The sequence below is a fragment of the Molothrus ater genome, chromosome 1, assembly GCF_012460135.2.
Source record: "Molothrus ater isolate BHLD 08-10-18 breed brown headed cowbird chromosome 1, BPBGC_Mater_1.1, whole genome shotgun sequence".
NCBI classification, from domain to species: domain Eukaryota; kingdom Metazoa; phylum Chordata; class Aves; order Passeriformes; family Icteridae; genus Molothrus; species Molothrus ater.
The window spans coordinates 59097643-59119655 of NC_050478.2; the positions used below are offsets into that span (position 1 = coordinate 59097643).

Here is a 22013-nt window from a genome sequence, read left to right on the forward strand (position 1 = left end):
CCTAGCAAAACTTGCTTTGGCAAGCCTGGCACAGCACATGACACAGTTAGAGGTCTGCTTGGCTCCTCTGGTGCTGCTGAACTGCAGGTGTCCTTAAGTTTTCCTCAGTGATTGACTATTCTTTCTTTGAGGAGGTTAACTGCTCAAAAAAAACCCGCTGGCTTTCTCCATTGGGAATCGGTGACAAATATCCTTTGTATTAAGGATGTTTGTTAAATTCCTATTCAGCTATCTCGTGGTATCTCTGAATTGCCCTTCTGTCAACAGTGAGCAGTTAGTTTGATCAGCCTGGTTGAGCATGTGTTTTTAGTGAGGGTGCCTAGCCATGCCAGGAGAGATTCACAATTAAATTGTGGTCAGTTGCCCAGCAAACACTAATACACTTAAAATCAAAGGAGGAGAAATACTGACTGACAGCAAGCAAGATGCCAGTTTTATTACCCTCAGAGTTTATTGCTTTCCTAATTAAAATCTCAATCCTTCCTTGACCACCACCTGCATCTATAAACATCCTGTAAGTGTGAGGTAAGGTGATTTGGTGTGACTGGGAACATGCACAGGGCAGGTGGTGCAGGCTGTTTGCACCAAGCACAAATGACGTGTAGAGTTCAGCAGTTTTTTTCTGATTTTTTAATTTACATTTTTAGAATGACCTTGGGTGGGGAATGACTGCTCACTTAACCCCATATCCTTGCTTGCAGTTCCACATAGATTCTGTGGAAGGTCCTGATTGTAGACCTGTTTTGTGCTCTGGGCCACATGACCCAAGTTACAAAAGGCTCCTGTTTCTGTGGTGTGATGGGGCTGTACAAACTGATGCTTTTGTCCACCCTTCCCATGTGGGGAAAGAATGGGCTGCAGCATTTGGCTTGCAATGACATTATGTGCTTGTGCCCAAAACACAAATCCTGTGAGCTCCTGCCTGAGTTTGAAAAATGAACATTAAATCCTGCCCTGCTGCATGGGCATGACTGTGTGTGATGGAGTCTGTGCTGGCAAAATGTAAATTGCTTGTAATTATGACAAATCATGTGCAGTGCTCATACTGTGAACTACAAAGCTTTTGTCCACTGCTGCTTATCCAGCTGCTTAAAAAGCTCTCCTGATAAAGTGCATGAAGCTCAGAAACAGCCTTCCAAGTTTGGTTGTTCACATTTTGTTAAGGACACTGAAAATAATTTGGTCTGTTTGAAGAAACTGCTTCTATTCCCCAGAGTTTCTCCTGATGTGGGGGAGCAGGAGCTGGACTACAGGACAGGAAATGCTTAGCAGAAGAGCAAGATAAAAGCAAGTTTGGTTATTAAAAGGAACTTTGAACATTGCTCTTGATCTGTGTCCTTGATAAAAATCCCTAGTGCTGTTCATCCTTCCAGTAACAGCTGCAGGCATGTAATTTCTCCTCTTTATTACCGGACAATCTGTCTGTCTGCTTTTTTTAGTTAGGCATTTTCTGCAGTAAGAAGTGGTTTCTTCTATCTGTTTTGTTTGTTTCAGCAGATGCTAAAAGCATGCATGCATGAGAGAGCAATCTGTGTGCTACTTTACCTTGCATGAGCACAGAATGGCACACACAAGAAGTAGCTGCTGGGATGAATTGTTGTTCTTTTTCATGCACTGTTTTACTTTGGTCTATGGTCAGTGCTGTCAGTATGTGGCAGCCATGTTTACAGAGCACCACTGAGTCAAATATCCTAGCTGGAGATTTTATAATGTTTGATACCTTCATAGCCACAGTTGTTTGGAGCTCTGCTTGCTGAGATAAGAGTGCTGCAGTTTGTGGAGCAGAGAGTTTGATCCTCCCTTTCAAGTGCAGTGCTGCCTGTCTCGGCTCGTCTGCCCCTGTCCAAGGGAGTCCCAGCCCACTGCTGGCTATAAATCCTACCTGCAGTAGGTGGGATCCTCTGGCACAGCAGCTCTAATTCAAAACCAAGTTCTCAGCAAACACTCTTCCCTTTCTTCTGTCTTTTAGTATCAAGATGGTGCTGATGTGGACCAGTGGGGACACGTTCAAGACTGTTTACTTCATCCTGAATCAGGCCCCTTTCCAGTTCTCCATCTGTGGACTCCTGCAGGTATTTGTGGACATCGCTATCCTGTTGCAGGTTTACTTGTACAGCCACTACCCTCAGAAGCCTGTGTCCCACGCTGCACACCCAGCCAGCACCAAGGCCCTGTGAGGAACTGGGCTGGGCAGGTTGTAGGTCAGCTGAGTCAGCCATGGCATCTCTTCTTCCACTTGTAAATATTCCTGTGTTGCCAAGTTGAAAGCAGAAATGAGAACAAGGATGGAAACGGCTGCCACGTCTAGCCTTGGAGGTTCTGTGTTAAATAACTTGCTCTGTTTTCAGACTTAGCTGTACAGAACTGTTTCTTGGTGGGGGGAGGGGCACTTTATTTTTGCATATGTACCTATGAGCCTTATTAATTCACAAACGTTTGTATATTTAATCACAAGGGCTGGATGGTTTGTGTTTTTAATGCTATTTAAAAATGTTACACCACAGAAATTATAGGATATTTGTCTGAAACTTCTACCTATTTATAAAATATAAAGTCTGTATATTGGCAGGTTTGTGGCATATACTAGCATTCAGGATCTCCATGATGGAGGAAGCAGTATTGAAGAGCAAATCCAGGAGCTTTCTCTTTTCCCTATAAGGATGTCTGGTGAGAGAAGGTGGGGGTGGGAGGCCCTGCAAAGAAGTGAGCAGCCAGAAGTGAGCTGACCACAGATGCTGTAAAGCTAAAGAGTCAGCAGATGTTCATCCCTGCTGCAGGAGGACACATGGAGGAGATGATGGAGGGGGTCTGATGGTGCTGGAGTTACGTCTAGAGCTGGCACAGCCAGTCTAACATCCAGGCAAAAGGAGGAGCCAGCAGGTGATTTCTGGAAACTTAGGTACTCATGCTTTGAAACTGTGGGGTGTGGGAATAGCCTGCCCTGCACCTGGGGGCAGTGCTGCCCCTGCAGCTGTGCACAGGACACAGCTGGGCTGTAGGGTCTTTCCCAAACCAAGCTCAGAAATGAAAAAGTTTGAGATGGAGGAATAAGCTGTATCCCCTGGAGTAGGACCAGCATCTGACAGCTTGATTTGTTGAGGCTGAGATTTGTGTTCATGTTGTTCAATGCCAAACAAGAGCCAGGTTGTGTTTTGGGGTGTTTCCTGCATTGGCCCAACAAGGAAGGGGTCCATGTTTTCCTTTTACTGTTGTGAACTGTTAGGCTCTTAAAGAAGAGGTTTTTCTCTTTTAGAAGAATGAGCAGGCTGTACTGAGAGGGACTGAAAGAGCAGAGTTCATGTAGGTGTTGTCTCTAAAGGCCATTAGCCAGCACAGGTCACCATACTCTGTCTGTGACATGCAGCTGCTGGTGGTGTGGACCCGTGGGGCTGTGACCAAGCCCCTGGGCTCCTGTTGTGACACTGCTGTCATGAAACTGCCCCGGGTGATGTGAGGAGGCCGTAGCAATGCCCTCGGTCCCAGGAACAGCTGTGTTGCTGCTTCCTTCATGAGGCTTCCTCCCTCTGCTGGGTGAGTCCTGTCTGGCCACAGGCAAGGTGTTGGACAGATTTTGCAGAATCATTTTTTCTCTAAGAATAGCCCAAGAGCTTGTGTTTTCTTAGCATTGGCAGCAAGTCTGAGGTTTGATGACTTCAGTGTGTAAGTCAGATAATTGCCCTACCACGCTTTCTTTGGGAACCTCACGATTTGAGTCTGGACTGTCTAGATTGGTGGCAAACTGTCCAGTGGAGGGGAGTCACACTGTGCCCAGGCACTGACTCCCTGCTCTTTGTTCAATACCATACTCTTCTAGGCCTGAAGTGACCTTACAAAGACAATGTACTCAGCATGGCAGACTATGAATGTTTTGTTCCTCTCTTTTCTCCAATGTTCTGGTTGTGCTACAAGAACATCTGGGCTTTTGTCTTTTTTAATTGAAAATGTAACAACTGGCTTCTCCAGTATGCTGCTTTAATGAGGATTGTATTTCTACTGTTAGAAAACAAACACTTTGTTGTGTGTTTTAATTGTCTGAAGGTTTTTTTAATAACTTGTAATGGTAAGATTTTTGTATTTGGTGGTCTTTTTCTAACATTCTGCAAAACAGGGATGCAAGAAATTTCTGGTTCATAAGAAACATACTTTGGTATGTTATAGCTTCACTGGGAGTGCACACTTTTGGCCACCTCTTTGGCTTTGAACTACAGATATTATTGAGGATAAAACAATTTCTGCTTCTTCCTTTTGGGATTCTTCCTTGGGTGGATTCTTGAATCTGTCACCAGTACCTAAACCAGCGAGCTCTGCAGACCAGTCTCATTTACACCAGAGCAGCAAATGCTGGAACAGAAGCCAGTGAAACCATGTCTAAGTCATCTTTTGTATGTGGCATTTAGCAAGTAGGACTCTTGGCCAGGAACTCTAGAACTTCTTGCAAGGTACTTTAGGGACAAAGTGTTACAGAACTTTTGTTTTGTTCTCTAATCGTCAGGAAGTATCTGTTTCAATGATCACCTCAGAGAATAAGAAATCGCTTTCTTTAAATACATCTCTTTGAATGTATGGCACATTTCATGGACTTTATTTTTTCTGTCAGTTGCAATGTTTTTTTTAATAAAATTTGCCTATTATATATAAATTGCAGCGTTGCTTTGTTTTGTTCAGGTACAAAATGTGTGCTTCTTAACTCTTCTTATAAATCTTCTTGTCAGGAGCATTGTTGATACAAATAACTAGCATGGTTTTTCCTTCTGATGGGTGAGTAAGCACAAGGCAGAAATTGTCCTGAAGTCATGATGCACAGCAGGGATTCTGGATTTCTGTTCCCTGCTCTTCCATACATACCAAGGTAAATTTAACCATTGAGACCACATAACTTGTGTTTGCAATGCTCACAGTAAAAACCAAATTACTAACAGATTATTACATAGCTTTAAAGCGACCCTGTATCATGCAGGCTGCAGAATGAGTTTGAAGATAGGATACAGATGAGGGATGTGCTCTTGGCAGCCTCTGCACAGGAAGATGAGGACATTGAGTCTGTCATCTCATGGCCAGCTACTGTTCTAAGAGAAGTCTTAACCACCCTCCCTGTTCCTTCTGGATGGGAAAACAAGCCAAGGCTGTCAGGAGGAGCCTTGCAGCTGCTGTGCACCTCCTGAATCCTGCCAGGCTGCTGATCCAGGATGTTGGGCTGCTCTGGCATGGAGAGGTGGTTTGCTATTGCTGTGTGCCATGCTGCAGGAGTTGCAGAAGGGGAGCTGGGGAGGAGAGAGGGCTGGAGGTGTAGGAGAGAGGGTTGGGCAGGGCGAGGGGAGATGTGGGGCAGACTGAGCTTGGTCAAATAAGGGTTTGAAAGGGGATACTCCTGAAGGGAAGGGATAGAAGGAAAACCAAAACATGAAGGTAAATCAGCAAAATGGGTAGGAAAGGAGGAGGAATATGAGGGTGGGGAGTAAGCCCTGCCTGCTCTCTTGCAGTCTGCTGGCAGTGGAGACCCAAGCAGTTCTCACAGCAGTCAAGCCCGATCAACACTTGCAGTGCCTGCACCTTCTCTCCCAGCCAGTGCTGGTATTATTGGCTGCTGCTTTGGCATTCACTGTGGGGCAGCCAGTGGTGGGGCTGGCCCCAAAGGAAACAATGGGGAACCTCATCTCTGGGTGCTGCACCAGCCCAGCACTGCTGGCTGGTGCAGTGCTGCCCCAGGCCTCCCTCAGGGCAAATCTCTCCCTCTGCTCTGCATGGCAGGCAGTGGTCTGCACTGTGACTCCAGGGAGGGAGAAATTTCATGGTTAGATGTTTGAGATGCATGCAGTTAGGTGCAATTAAAAAAATTTAAGACATAAAATAAGATCACATTTGGTACTGGGTATTAAGCAAAAATGGGCCCACAGGTTCTGTTTGTTAAATCTGATTGCAATCCTCAGGCTTGAGAGCCAAGCAGGTTTCAAGGACCTGACTGACAACTGTAGCTTTGTTGGAGGCTTTCTGTAAGAAAGAAGACATCAATATGAGAGTGAGCAGTGTGCCACTAAATAAACACTACCTGGGTACCTGTGCCAACAGCAGTAAATAAAAGATGGGGACTAGAACATAATGTGAGTGTCACCCTGGGGCACGGGCAGGCCTTCCTGTAAACAGCCTTGTAAAGCAGCCAGTTCCAAGGGGGTGTCAGCATCTAGAAATGCACTGACAGCAAACACAGCATTTCAGAGCCCCCTCCTGCTCTTCTGTGTCCCGGCTTATGTGCACTTGGCTCTGGTAGGTGCTGGCTGAGAGACTGAGGGGCTTCACGCGGCCACAGATGGGCCAGCAGCACCACACTGGATTTCTCTACCTGCCTCTGTCCTCTTCCACGCCAAGGCTTCATAGTCCTCTAAGGCTGTGGCTTGTAGGTGCCAAGGATCCTTTGTCCCCTGAAGCATCTGCTGTGAGGCTGCCATAGCCTCTGCCTGTTCTGGCCTCAGCAGTGTGGGACAGCAGCCTCTGTCTGGCTTACAGTTGAGGAGATGACACCAGCATCACATTTTTCTTTACATTACTGCTTTTTCTTAACTGAGGCTGCTGTGCCATAGAAGTGGCTGTGCACATGCACTGTATGAGCTCAAGTTGTGTTTGACTTTGTGCCATTCCCTTTATCTCTGTCCCTTTACCAATTAACACATCCTTAACTCTCCTAAGCTATGGTTTTCATGACTGGTGTTGCCAGCTGCCAGAATTTGTAGGTCTAGATCCTTGCATCGTGGATGTGTAGCTGGAACATGTAGAAGAGGTGGCTTTGGTCACATTTCGAGTCTTTATCCCATATAAGAGAGAAATACGTTTTTCCTTTTCTTTCTCCTTGAGGCAAAACTAGTGTGCTACAATCATGAAGCACTTAGTTGTTCGAAGAAACAGGTATAACTACCTGGTGGCACTGCTGTGCCTGCAGACAGCAGTGTGGCATTTATTATAGTTAGAGATAAATGGCCTTAAAATCATCTGTGTGCTGTGTCAAAAAACCCCAACCACTATATACAACAAAACATTCTCCAGCAGCTGATCAAAAGCAATAAGCATCACCCATAACAACGGCTGCCCTGGGTAAAATTTATTTTCCTCTGAGTGCCTTTTATGTCTGGCAATGTGTGCATCACAACTTTGTATAGCTTCCAAAAATAATTTGTTTAAAAGATTCCTGGTTTATATTTGTTTCCTCATCTGTCATCCCAATAGATAAAATGAAACTTTATTAAAAGCCAGGCTTTGACTAGGAGACAATGAGTGGGTTTTGTCACTTTATTAAAACTCTGTGCATACTGGAATTAATTATGTGCCTTTTGAAAAATACAAAGATCTCACTATTGTAGGACAATAGCAACTTGATGGAGAACAGCAGCAATATGGCATGTGTCATCAGTTTGTTTTTCTACGCAGCTGCTGAGCTGCAGTTTGCTGTCCCAGCACGGTTTTTTTCATGCTGCAAAGCTAAAAGTTGCATTGATTTATGGCTATTTGCTAGCACTGCAAGTGTGAAACTCTTCATTGTGCAAGGATGTCAACTCCAGCATGGCTTTTCTAGTAGTTAGGTAAGGGTGCTTGCAGTTTTTGGGCTTCACCACCTCAAGGAGATGCATTCTGCACCTTCCATATGCACTAGCCATGGTCACTTCATTCACACTGGAGATGGAGCATGAAGCACAACCTGGTGTGCATGAGCCAAATCACCATGAGGAGTGAACTTGTGAGTCCACCTAGTGAGCCTGTCAGGTGCCACCTTAAGACAGCATCTGAATGCCACCAGAAGATGCAGTGCTGCTCCTCAGCACCTGGCCACACTGTTCCCCAGCCACTGCTCCCTTTGCTGGTTTGCAGTCAGCTGGCTCCAAAGCTGGATCCCTGATGTCAGACCTTAATAATCCTTAATGAAAGAAATGTCTGCACTGGGAATAAAAAAAACCCAATAAAATTAAAATCCTTCTTGAGTCACAGCAACCCAGTGCTGGCATTGCTTTGCCAGGAGTCTGAGTCAGCCCAGGCAACACCAGCCCTTGGCCCTCCTCTCTAGCACAAGGACCAGATGTGTTCCTGGTGCTGCTGGGCCATGAAGGATGGGCAGAACCCTGGCGTGGGCCCCTGCGTTTGGTTTGCCCTGCAGTTCAGCACAGCTGGGGCTTTGCTGAGCCAGGTGCATCTTGCAGGGTAGGGGGGCTCAGTTTTGCTGCCTCCATCTCCTGCAGTGCTCAGCAGCAAGTAACACGAGTTATTTCACATCAGTACAGCAAAACACCACATCCCTCCACACCTAAATCATCAGACACAGAGAGTCAGCAACAAAGCTTTATATTTTTATTAAAATAAAGTGTAACTTTTCCATTTCCCTTGCTTCATTCCTATAAGGAATGGCTTAATATGAGAGTTTGCTAATGTAGGATTAGTTTTACAACATATGTTGAGGCAAAAAAAAAAAACCCAAACAACATACCAGACAAATTCCATCTTCAATACATCAGGTTTTGTTCCCTTCCTGGTGGGTGGAGAACATGGAGGGTGACACTGCATGGCTTTAGTACAAATAGGAGTGTAGGTACAAGAGACTGTTGGCTTCCATCTCCCTCCATTCCCTGACCACATCCCATCTGTAGAAGCACTGAAAGACCCACACAGCATCCTGACTTGGAACAGATACACAGCTCTGCCAGGGTGGGGTCTGGAAAGCTCATGCATGGGGCTGGCATCAATAAGCAAACATGCAGATGCCACCATATTATTAATTTTCCCTTTAAAATGACTTAAATCCTTTGAGAATCAGGAAGAAGAACCAGAACACTTGTTCTAATGACAGGATTGTCTTTTTCTCAGTAGGAGGGCAAAACCAAAAGGCTACTCCTAAGGCAGAGCACAGCTGCTGCACTGCAGTTTGGACCAGAGCCCACTGACGGTGTCTTGCTGGATTCACTGGGTTTGTACTGCTCCCCTACTCCTGTCTGCACAGGACTGCTCTCAGTGCAGCCACCACCACTGAAGACGACTGTGCAGAGCTGGGAGTCACTGCTGGTTCAACATTACTCTCCCCTTCTTGAGCTACATGTAGTTCAGATAGGTTCAGTGGCCTGTTAAACACATTTCTCAGTACATGAGAGGTGGAAATAGTTAACAGAAAGTGGAGAAACATCATCATTTGTCATGGTATTTTTAATATTTGACTGTTAGCAAAGGAAAAATAACCAAGTTAACATTCAGTACCATAGTCAGGAAGATTTTTTGTATGTATATTTCTGTCATGGGACTAAGTAAGATATAAAGCTTAGGATGGTAAATATGCATGTCTACTAAATAATGCAAACTGTGCTCACACACAATTCAGAGCTGGCAGCGTTGCCAGCACTCCGGTGGTGCTGCTTCATGTGTAGAAGACAAAAGTAAGCCCCTGGTAAAGCTGAAGGAATGCTTCTGCCCTTCTCTTGCCCTCTCCCCTTGGCTTGTCTGAGGTTTGTGTTCCTTGGTGGTGCTGCCAAAACAAATGTGCTGTGGGGTGTCGCAGCATGGGGAACCCCTTGCTCAGCCCTGCCACTGAGCAGGGCATGGAGGAGGTGGCACGCTGGTTGCTGTGCCACATGGCACCTGGCACGGGCTGTGCTTCACATTACATTCTGCTGGCTGGCTATGTTCAATGGCTGCTCCTTGGGCATAACCAAAAATACTTGCTCAATAGAAAAGCCCTAAGAAAAGCAATGGAGCAGAGCTGTACTTGGTAGAATTTGTAGGGGTACTTTTCAGAGGTCCCTTAAGATCAGAAGTTGGTCTTTAGAGAAACCTTGTGTTTGTCTACCCCTCATTTATTATGCAGTTCATGGCATTCTTCTTGCCGAACTGACCTCCCTTGTCCGCTGCTTCTTGGGCTGCCAATGTATGTCCTCAGCTGTTCAGGGTCAAGAACTTCTCTTGGCTTACTGGTCCACCAAGGTCAGACCCTCCTGCTCACCAGCACTTGGCGGGAATGTGGCACTGAGCCCCCCTGTACTGTCACCACCCAGGAGCTTGGTGTTCTCTTGTCGCTGACGCACCTGCCTACTGGCTACTCGCTGCTGCTGCTCCTTCAGCTCACTGTAGGAACGAGAAAAGGTATGAAAGATGGATGTGACTGGGAAAGCCATCAGCAAAATCCCACTCAAGATGCTGCTCAGGGCTACCACCTGTCCGGGGATGCTACGAGGCACCATGTCCCCGTAGCCAACAGTTGTCATGGAGATGACGGCCCACCAGTAACTGGTGGGGACGCTGGTGAACTCTTGCTTGGCTCCCAGTTCGCTCTCAGCCAAGTAGACCAGCGGCGAGAAGAGGGCCATGGCGACGCAGAGGAAGAGCAGGAGCAGCCCGAACTCGCGGGTGCAGCGGCGCACAGTGAGCCCCAGCGTCTGCAGCCCCAGCGAGTGCCGCGCCAGCCTCATCACGTACAGGATGCGCAGCGCCCGCAGGAAGCGCAGCACCAGCCCCACGCGCTCCAGGTACTTGTTCCCGGCTCCCCCGCCGGGCTTGCTGCTGTTCTTTGTGGAAACCACATCCACGATGAGAGAGATGTAGAAAGGCAGAATGGCCAGGATGTCGATGATGTTGAGCGGGGTTTTCAGGAAAGCACACTTGTTTTCTGCCTGGATGGATCGCAGCAGGAACTCAAAGGAAAACCATGCCACACACACTGTCTCCAGCACAAAGATGTCGTAGCACTTTCGTGAGCATTCACCCTGGGAAGAAGAGGAGTGGAAAACACTTAAAAGAGGGAAGAAACAGATTTAGCCAGGGAGTGAAACAAAGAGAGTGTCAGCTCTTAAAGGAAAGCACCACGTGAACTTGATGCAAATTGTGATGTACCAAAGCAAAATCATGGCTGCTGAGAGGTACTAAAACCAAAGGCTACATGTTTGACTATAGGACAGGTCAACAATGTTCTGGAATGTCTCAAAGCTGCCAAGAATTTGGTGTGATCTTATCAGCTGCTGGCCAGAGAGCCTACTGCTAAAAAGCCAATGGCTCGCACTTCATTTCTAACCAAGACTTTAACATTTTTTAAAAGGATTAATACAGGATTCATGGGTTGTAATAAATATGTTATCCTTCCTTCCCTTCCTGATCAATAATAAATTGCTTACTAATGGCTCATAAACACCTACAGCATTTTATGTGATATGCTTGGAGTTATCTAAAATCTATTATTCACTAAATACAGTACATATTTTATATTCCAGTGAACATTTATTAGCACACCCCTACAGTCAAACACTTATATAAAGTACTGAGAAATGTAGGCATTTCTAAAAGAAAAAATACCACAGGATAGAGTGGGTTCTGGAGAGATAAGTGTGTTTAGTTACAACACCTGTAACAACTAGTGACCACAATGCCTTCCCCAAGCTTTCTTCCCCTGCTCTTCCCTGCAGGCTCACTTGGTGGCAAATAAAGAGAGCTCTGGCTCTTTAGTTACAATGCTTGTAAACAAGCCTCAGTGCACTGGAAAGGCAATAAACAATAATGTTGGTGATGGCCACTCCTCAGTTGTTAATACTGTGGCAATTCTCTGCTGCATCACTCTTGGTACCTCCAGCTGAATAATAAACAGCTTCTCTAAATAGATTTTGATGTGGACAATTATAGGGCTAGTGCTGTTTCCTCTGTAAATGCTTGTATAAAAGTGTGAATGCTCTGGTGGCTTTGTGTGGAAGGTAAGTGTATACTTATTAGGGGAAGTGTGTATTTACTTAGTGTGCCAGTTTGAACAGTTTGTGAAACAGTTTGTTGTAAGGAGTCAATCCATGCTAGTGGGGTGTATGACTCCCACTGGATGCAACAGGTATTAGGCCCCAATTCCCAACCTTGTTTTTCTTGCCTATGCCAAATTACAGCAATAAAACATCAGTTGAGAATGGCAAAGCTGTGTCAAGCTGATTCCCATTTCACCACTGGAGAAGCTGAGAACCTGGCACATCTATTAGCAGCTCTGCCCACATACTCAGCTAGGGGAGTTTTTTGCTCCAGAGAGCCAGGGAAATTTTTAATGCACAGCACCACATCCTAACTTCATCCCTCTTGAAGTGTGTATGCACAGGCTTTTTCCCTGTTTGGAAAGAAAGCAGCCAGCAAGAGATTGATGAGACTTTTGCCCTCTTCACTAACTACAGCCTTCCCCAAAATGTGGAGGAACTGGATATGTTTCAAGGGCTGTTGCACTGCCAGCAGTGAGAGCAGGGTCATCACATGAACGCAAAGCCTTGAGTTACCTCAGTATGACAACCAAAATGCTGAGGCACCATGCACATCTTACACTTAAGAAGAGATTGAGACAATAACTAAAGAGATGTCAACAAGAAAAACAGATGTGAAAAGGAATCCTCAGAGCCAGCATTTATGGTCCTTGTAGTAACCACAATAAAAATTGTGATGCCTTGTGTTTATGCATTTTTGTTTCGTATTCCACTTTCAATTGGCACATGATGTACCTCCCACTGTTTCCCAGGGGGTCATGCTGCTATGGAGAGAAAAATTATTTGTCCTATTGAAATTACTGTCAAGATTTTAAGCATATTGCAGGGAGGAATGATAATCTTATTTTACCAGTATAGTAGCTCAGATAGCTCTCTTTAAATTCCGAATTTTGATTCGTGTGAACACTAGAAAGAGCTTAATTTATATCTACCTCACCAAACTAATTTGGTCATAAGTAAGTATTTTTGTCACAAGCATAATACATAGGATGTAAGATTTTGTTTCTAGGAGCTTTCCTCCTATTACAGCATAATTATGCTGTCAGGCTCTCCTATCAAATACAGAATCAAGACGCTTTCACACCACAACACAAATCTGGCTCTGTGAGCCAGAGACAAAGCTCACAAGGTCAGTGGAAGGACTCTGCCTGTACCACTGTAACTTCTCTCCTTATGACCCAGAAACCAGCCCTCAGACCAATATTGTCCCAGAACTCTTCTGCATGGGAATCTCTCATCAGGATATGCTTGATCTCACACCTAAGGGAGTCACTGAAGGTGATTTGCAGCTCTTCACCCCATCTTTGCAGGTGCTCTACAGGTTCAGGTTGCAGTGTGAGAATGACAACCCAGAGAAAAACAGCTATGGCTTGAGCAAAGCAACAGCAATGACAAGATGCATACCCAAATGTGCAAATTTGCTTTCTCTGACAGGTGCACCATTACTAGGACCACCACCTATGGAAACTAGGATGCACCTTGACTTAAGAGCCCTATCTGGCAGGAAGCGTTCTAGATTCTGATGCACATATATAGACTTTTTGTGCCACTAAAAGTTTTGGGAAAGTCAGTGAAGCCTATGGGGAATTTAGCCTTAAAATAAAACTACAAAGTCACTAAGGTGATTAATAGCTAATTTGGCACCTAATTCCCCCATGAGTTTCTATTAGCTGCATATGGAAAGGAGACTGCCAAAGTGGTTTTGTGTATGAGTTTTGGTGCAGGAGAAAACAGGAGTGAAAATTGCTCCTCATGAATGGGCTACCAGGGAAGATGACTTTTGGAAGACCCTGTCTGCTCTCCCACACTCTGACATGTTTATTCTCTGTAGGTTCACAGACCTAAAACATTGCTATTTATGTCTTCAAACTTCCTGCAGAACTACTTCCCAAATGCAAGTGCGGGAGCAGCCTGGCAACCTTTGTTCAGCCAAGCTCAAGAAGCCTGGTGGAATTTGGAGCTCAGATAATCCAACAGTGCAGAACCAAGCTGCATCTTTGCCCATCAAGATAATGAGGAGCTGAAATTTCCTCCATCCAGAGTGGAGGCTGGGCCCTGGCTTTTTTCCACTCTTTCCACTCTCCACAGCTGACAAATAATATGAAAGTTGAAATGTTTACTTTCAGTACAGTGGAGTGATAATGTTTTACTACACAGAGTTCACTTCAACAGGATGAAACAGTCCCCCCTTCCAGCAAATGCATAATTATCTTCAGCAACTTGCTCAGTATCCTTATTAACCAACACTATCTAAACAAGCCAGGCTCTGTCCAAAGGCTGTCCTAAGAATAAGAGAATCTGAACAGGCTTTTAGAAAACAGATCTGTGTGTCAATCAACCTGCCAGAGGACTCTTTTTTACACTAATTAAATGTCTTCCTATCCCTTGGACCATGTTTCAACATCATCGAGGTGTGTCCTATTATTATCCTCACATGTTATAAAAAGCAGCAACTCAAAATTGTATTTCATACTCTTTGCACTTCATTTCTTTCAGTTGCAGCTGCTTTTCCTTGTTGTTTTTTTTTCCTGCTTGACTACAGCATTGGTTAAAAATAATAAAAAAAAAAGGCAATTTTTGCTTTCTAAACCTTCTAACTATGTTTTCCAGTCCAAATGGATGCTGAAATTCTCTTTGGGCTTTTGAGGTTTTTCTGTTCAAGAAAACAAAGCAAAAATTCTCAGAAAGGCACACACACAGATGGAAAAAAAAAATAAAATCAGGAATTAATCAGCCATTGGAACACAAGAAAAACAAGTCCTAACAGAATAGGGCATCCTGCCCAAAATAGGTCTTCATCAAATCTGTATGTTCTCAAAAAAGATTGAGCTATACCAGCTTGTGGCCATAAACATGTCCATTAACAACTACACACTGCTTTTTACTTTTTATAAGCAAAACAGCTCTCCCTCATACCAAGTAACAAAATTTCTTCACCCTGTAATCTAATGGATACAGTTTTATCACTACTTTTTCATATTTAGATTGATGAAATTGAGCTGCAGGGAAAACAGTTGTTTTTCACAAAGTGTATATATTTATTTATCTGTGTACATTTGTTTCTTTCAAACCATGAGTAGTTTGGGTTTCTTTTTTGTGCAAAAATTTCTTGAGTACAGGAAATTATCTGCAGTTGCACAGAATTTGGGGACTATATACCAATATCAACACAGGGAACAAGGAAAGAAAGTAAGAAAGACATCAGTGAGTAATTCTGTGCAGTCAAATTAAAGTGAGTCTCCTTCATTAGGATCTACAGAAATTTGCTGTCTAAAAGCCAACCACGGCATCTTTCTTCTGGAGCAATGTTTTCTTTGCCGAGAGTTCCTTTGGCAAAAGGAAAATTACAAAAAGGAAAATTGGTGTCACTGGAGTTCAAATCCATCTGTATTCATTGTTCTGTATGGCCTGTCTAAAAGCGGCAGACATCTTTCAGAAACATTTTGGTTTGGCCTGCAGGGTCCATTTCACTTGTACTGAACTGTGTACTGAGCCCCAGAAAAATTCTCCACTGTGTGTTGTGTGACTTCTCGGCCCTGCCTTTGTCCTCTGGTCTCCTGGGAAGAAACTGTGACTATTCCTTAGATTCTTGCAGACTTTGACACCATCTTCTAAACCCTCTGCATTACGAGATGTCAAAAGCCAGATCATCTTTAACTGCTCCAGTTCTTGTGCTGCTTTCCAAGCACTTTTTTGTGAGGTCAGCAGCTCTGTGGCACTTTGAAGGAAGAAGTTTCAACGCTGCCCACTTTGACCCTATAGTGAGATTTCCCTTACTGTCAAATCTGTATGTTAAGAAAAAAGAAACCCCAACATGAGAGGCATTGCATACAGAAGTACTTACATAAGCTTGAAAATCATGACATTTCTAAAATGTTATTTTTGTACACGTCCACTTGCCCCTTGTTACTTGAGCGTTTTGGGTCACATGTTCCAAGTGTTTCTCTGTGCGCATCAGATCAAAATCTTTCTTAACAACAGTTGTGGAACTTGAAATTCTGATGCAACTGAGATCTCAGCATCAGAGATCTGTGTTAAGAGACCTGCAGACAAAGAGACCTGCAGCCCTGAGGCTGCTGACAAGTCTGCCTACAGTCCCCAGTCCAGAGGCTTAGGGTGTTCCCCATGGATTTGGGTGGGAGGCTGAGCTGCCTGTTCCAATGAACATCTGCAGGGTTGCCCAGAGGACAGACACTCCTCCACTACATTCTGCAGGGTGACCCAGAGGACAGACATGCCTCCAGTACCAATTACTCAGCAGCCCAACACTTGGAGCCTTTGCTGGGCTTCGGAGAGACCCAGCTCCTACTCCTGTGAGAGCTGGGTGGGAGCTTGCATCTGGCTCCCTCCCAGTGCGTGGGAGCGCCTGGAGCACTGGCTGCTGGATCATTGGCTCTCTCTTGTCATTGTAAAATGAAGAAGCCTTCCTTGAGAAAAATTCCAGCAAAAGAGCAACATTCCCAGAAACATGGCTCACCAACAAAACTCAAAGGTATTGCTCACGCTGGCACTTTCTGATGAAAGGCAATTTTCTGATGAAAAGTGATTTTCTAGTGAAAGCATCCAGACAATTTTCCCAGCAGGGATAAGTGCAGGACTCCTGCGATGTGCCCGACCTTGGAAGGGCAGCATCCCGCCCTGCCCTGGGGCACAGGCAGCTCCCCTGGCTCTGACCACCCACAGACACAGCGATTGTAACTCAGCGCTTCTGCCACTGACGCTGGGGTCAGGCTGAACTCGCGGTCAGCCTGCCCTCAATACTTCCTTGTGCTCCCCAAAGAAAGATAATTCAGATAACTGCACAGCCTGGCCTCAAAGCTGGCTGGCTGTGAAATCAAAGTAACAATTTCTGTTTTTAAAGTCACCAAAGAGCCATGAAAGAGTCCTCTGCTTCTTGCTGTCCACACTTTGATCTGTAACTCGAGCTTCATTTGTTTCATCTTCAGCCCAGATGCCAGCAAATGTAACCTGTGCCTCCGAGGGGAGGGCTGCTGCCAGCTTTGTGCAGCCCTGTTATGGACACAAGATGGCTCTTATACAACTTGTCTTTGTTGAGGAGAAAGGGTAAGGAGGTGGGCAGGAGCTACACCTGCTTGCCCCTCTGGATTTCCCTTGGTCCTGAGACAGCACAGCCACAAATCACCACTTCTCAAAACCCCTCAGGCTGCCATTTTCATCCTGCCAGTGAAACTGCAAATAAACACAGAACACCAACAGGAACAAGGGAGATGCAAGAGACTATGGCAGCTGCTAGAAGGTAACTGCGGGCTGTGCTAAAATGCCCAGCCAGAGTCTAATCAGCTCATGGAACTGCATACTGTCCTATTCACTTGCAGTCATGCAGCCAAGGGGTTACTGAGATACCTGCATGTGCCTTTCATTTGTCTCAAATTGCTGCTCTGACCTGTAACTGTGAAGCCAGATGGCTGTGCTCATGGAAATCTCAGCAAAGGGCCTGGGAGTCAATGAGAGGGAAGAGAAGACCACGTGAGGACTTTACCTAAGACTGTCCTTGCAGACTACAGAGACAGGAGACACATCAGGATGCCACTCTTGATCCAGGAGGCTGCAGAGGGAACCAGCTGTGCTTCCTTGGGTTACTCTGCCCAGTCCACAAGCAGCTGATGCTTTGGGCCATGTCAGCCCCAAACTGTACAACCAAAATTAGACACTGTAAGTAGGCCTCAGGTTCCTAAGCCATATAAATAGTGAGCTTTGAGACGTGTTTAGCTGACACCTTTTTCTCTGGAAATGCTACAGATGTCTTAACAGCTGACTGCATAGATTTGGCATATACCTCTGAATGGGGGAGAAAGACACAGACATGAGGGATTCAATTGCCTACCTATCAGGCAAGACCTACTGTGATCCTAAGGCTTTCTTCCACTTCCCTGCCTCCTTCATGTACTGGCCCTGACACATGCAGATGTATTCTTTGGTCCCCTATCCTGCCTCCTTTTGCCCCAGTAGAGCTGTTGTTGAGAAGAATGGAAAGCAGGTAAGTAGTACTACAGATGCACAAAATGCCCTCTCATTAATACCTCCTCATGCCTGTGCCTGTTTTTAGCACACACTTCTCCAAAAGCAACAGTGTTTGTTAGAGGGAAAAAAAAATGCTATCTGGCTCTACTTTATGGAAAGCAACCAAAACCCAAACTCAGCAAGAAGCAGGAAACACAGAAAGAATAAAACAGACCTTGAAATATCTATGAAATTGTCAACTTGCCTGATTTTCAGATGTCTATCAGGAACAAGCACAGCACCTCATACAGAGAGGCTGGGGGAAGTGTCAAGACATCCAATGTCTTAAAGCTCCTCAGAGTTTGTGACTGTGGCTGGGAGCAGCTTAAGGAACCAGTGTGAGCTCCAGCAGCCAGCTGCTCCTATCTCCCACTCTGATCACACCACTCATCAGGAGTGAGGGGCTGTACTGTAACATAAGGAGGAGCAATACACCCTGGGTAACGTCTTCTGCAGATGTGGTCCAGGAGTGGCTGGAAGGGCAGCACCATCAGCTGAATAACTGCAACCAGCAGGCGAGGTAGGAGGGCAAAGGAAAGGGACCTTACATGATCAGTCTATGCTGGCTACCTTCAAAGGGAACCCCTCACTAATTGACAGGAGACTGTTGGCCAGAGAAGAAATAGCTACACCGGCTTTCCGGTGTAGCTGGACTCCAGAAGACACATGAGGTTCCAAAAAAGACCCTCTGCAAGAACAGGGAAGACAAGAGACCTCTTAAGCTTCTCAGTTTTGAGGGTTGGTGGTGTGATGTAGCTCCCATGAGAACAGGGGTCTGCACTCACCCCAGAGGACCCCTTCAAGTCCTACCTGCCCATAAAGTCCAGCTGGCAGAGGAAATGATCTCTTGGTGATGCTGGAGTTGGCCTTCAGGTTCTGAGATCCCCACCTGGCTGGTACACAACTTTTTCTGTACATGAGTGTAAGACATAAGCAGGCTATTACTAATATTTAGAGAATTACAACCTATATGTACAAGAATAGATTTACTGCCATTTGCTTGAACAAATATTCTAAATCAAAACACTACTTTTGTAGTTGGGGTCTGCTTTGGCAATTTTGCAGTTGTTCAGTGCCATTGGGACACTGTCTGAAGACAAATAGCTACACAGGAAGACACAGGTCCAGGAAAACAAGGTATTGTATTTGAAACTCATCAACTGCCATGGCATTTGAGGCAGGATTTCACAGACCACAGTCCATATGGCTTGCCTGTCTTTGCCCTGCAGCTGACCCCTCTGTGGGAAACACCCGTGAGTGACACAGGGGTCCAGGTGTGCCCAGATTCCTGCACAGCCCTCTGTGCTTGGACCAAGCACAACCTGCCCAGCCTGGCCTCAGGGGTCAGCTCAGCACAGAGGATTTGTTCATCAGCCACTGCCACCGACAGAGAGGCAGGAAAAAGAATGATGATTTTATCAAGCAAAGGTGTCCTCCAAAGAACAGCTTCAATTTAGAAACACCAATGTTCTCAGTATTTCTGACTAAAATTACTTTGGAATTTTCTATTTCCGGATTACCAGAATGCTTTTTTTGGGTTTGGCCCATTTCTTTCACTGAAATTGGAAGTAAAAATCCCCAAGAGAATTATGAATCACCAGGAGTGTCCTTACTGACAAGTGTCCCCCTCTTCCTCTGATTTTATATGAACAGAAATCTTCCTCCTCAGCTCCCTCTATTTTCTAGCTCTGATAGAGACATCAGAGCCTTGGAAGTTTACAATGTTTTTTTAAAAAATCCAGTATCTGCAAATCTAAGCAAATGCTTGATCCTGAGCTTTCACATGAAGAAGACCAGTTACACTGCAACTTAGCAAATCTGATTTCTGTATTTTCTATCCTAGTGCTCTGAAAACAAGGCATACTCAGTTGGCACTTGGAAAAGCTTGAGCAATGGCACTTGGCACTTGCAGCATAGCTGGTCCTCACAGGCAGGGCAAGATTGCAGAAATAAAGATGAGGGCTATAAACCAAACCAGCATCAAACTGCAGAACCAGAGCAAAGCCGAGTTCTTGCCAAGGGCACCTGGGTGCAGTCTGAACAGTTTCCCCAGGGAATGGGAACACCTGCACACCCCTCCAAAAGAACCAGCCCAAAAGGGACAGGGCTGTGTGACAAAGCAGTGGCATTCCCAAGGCTTTCACACCTACCCAATACCTAGGAAAAGGTGATGTGGTGGCACCTGGCTGTGCTCACAGATATACACTGCCTACCACTGTGGTCTTCTGAAATCCAGCATCCTCTTTCCTTCTTCTCCTCCTCAAGCTTGTCTCACACCAAAAAAAGAATCTGTCTTGTTCTCCCTCTCTCTCTCACTTATTAATTATATTAAAAGATCAACGGATTCTTAATATCATTTTACAGTCTATTTTCCCTCTTATTTACCCAAATTTCTCACTTCTTTCAATCAATTTTTGAAGCTCTTCTTCTCCTGCCTCTCACTCACTGCTGGTTCTGTTTTACTGACCCATATTTATTTTACTGGTTCCTGCAACCCTGTAACCTGCTATAAGATCTGGGGGTGTCTGTTTTTTTCCTTGGAGGAAAGAAGGACAGAGTCAAGCTTACTGCTTTCCTTTGACATTTTTTTCCAAACCTCTATCTCTCCTCCCGCAGTCTCCCTTTATCCTCTTATCTGAGAGCAGGGGAAAGATTTGCCTGTGTTGCCTGTGGGAAGATTTGCCTTCCTGCTGGTAGCAGCTCAGGCACAGCTGGCAGGGAGCTCCCGCAGTGCCCTTGCACTGAAATGCTCTGAGCTGCCATGGGTTTTTACCAGGCAGATGTGACCACAGCAAAACCCCACACACTTTCATATTATCTTTCTGCTCAAGGCAACAGTAAAAACAGTGCTTGCTGTGCCAGCAGTGCAGTGCAGCACACAAGAACTTACCTTAAAACACCCAACATTTCTACTGTGTGTGAAGGCAACAAGCTGCAGACTGGGAGAAAATCTCTACAGTGTCTGCTCACAGTCGGAGCAGGGACTTTTTGGGAGAGTGCTGCAATTTCTCTTGTCATCATCTCTACCCAGTGTACCAGGTGCCAAGTTTCCAGCACAGCTCAGGATGTATTGGATGGCTGGGACCTTCACACTATTCTCTGCATTTCCTATTTGAATCCAGGCACAGGAAATGAGATGGGGCAAGGGAAAGGGATTGTTTGTGTGTGTGTGACTTATGGAAGGGTGAGGGTAGAGTGAGTGAGTGACCAGAGGGGTGGGCTGGCACATGTCCTGGTGAACCCTGTTCTGGCTGTGGCTAAGACCCTCCAGTAGCATGTCCCAGCCCCTGTGGCACCCCCTACAAACACAGTCAGTGCTGGACAAGACCCCTGGGCTAGGATGCTGCCTTCATGGGACCAGACTCATGCCACACCACTCCTCAGAGAGCTTCCAGGCTTCTGAGCTTTTTCTGGCTGCCCTTGCTTTTAATCACAATTATGAACTGTCACTGCTCATTTCATCTTACTGATGCCTTCAGGTTTGAATATTCACAAGGGCCAAGGAAACCCCAGACAGAGAGAAGATGTACAGCATCCTTGCTGGCACCTCCTACACCAGCAGGAGTCAGGGACAGGATGGCAATGGCTCACTGTCCTGGAAGGGCAGAAGAGGCTCTTGAGCTGATCCTCTGTGGAGCAGAGGATCTTGCCAAGTGGCTCATGAATCATATGCATGGCTTCAGCTGAGCTCAGTCAGAACGTTTAGATGGACTGACAGAATGTATTTAAAAACTTTGTGAGATGCACACAGGCATGTCCAGATAAATGGTTTCCATTGTTAATTACCCACACTGTAGCACACTTTAATTCAGAGCATGAGTTTGTCCAGCTGCAGCTTTCAGTTATTTCAGTTCACTGTTGCCCACAGACATTCTCTTATTATGATTCCCACTGCATTAAAAGCACTTCTAGTGTTTCATTATAAAGTAGAACTTGAGATTTTAAACCATTTTTAAAACTTTTTTTTCAATTTGCCTTCCAAATGGATATCAATCTGGACACAGTATCTCAAGCCTCACTTGATGTCTTATGTTGGTTTTCTACTATTATGAGATCTGAGAGATTTTTTTTAAACAGTAAGGAAGCTAATTTTTGAAAAATGCCTTTTTATTAAGGAAGAATATTGTGTGGCACTAATTCAAATGTCTTACAGAAGTACCTACATCAGAAGTTGCTTTCTTCTGAAAACTTTATAACCTAAAAAAAAATTAAATTTGATTAATGAGAGGTGTTCTACACAAACTAGATCAAAAT

At 45.2% G+C, this 22013-nt stretch overlaps 2 protein-coding genes across 3 annotated transcripts in view; one reads left to right on the forward strand and one right to left on the reverse strand.

Moving 5' to 3' along the window:
- The window catches only part of SLC66A2 (solute carrier family 66 member 2), a 66429-nt gene extending 61790 nt beyond the window's left edge, over positions 1-4639 (forward strand). For both annotated transcript variants that reach the window (XM_036406187.2, XM_036406193.2), the window contains one exon: positions 1970-4639. In XM_036406187.2, coding sequence (XP_036262080.1) covers positions 1970-2177 — 208 coding nt within the window. In that variant the 3' untranslated portion in view covers positions 2178-4639. The remainder of the gene's footprint in view (positions 1-1969) is intronic.
- Positions 4640-8306: 3667 nt separating this feature from the next.
- The window catches only part of KCNG2 (potassium voltage-gated channel modifier subfamily G member 2), a 51185-nt gene continuing 37478 nt past the window's right edge, over positions 8307-22013 (reverse strand). Inside the window, exon 3 of the mRNA XM_036379207.2 lies at positions 8307-10724. Within this exon, the coding sequence (XP_036235100.1) occupies positions 9930-10724 (795 nt within the window). The 3' untranslated portion in view covers positions 8307-9929. The remainder of the gene's footprint in view (positions 10725-22013) is intronic.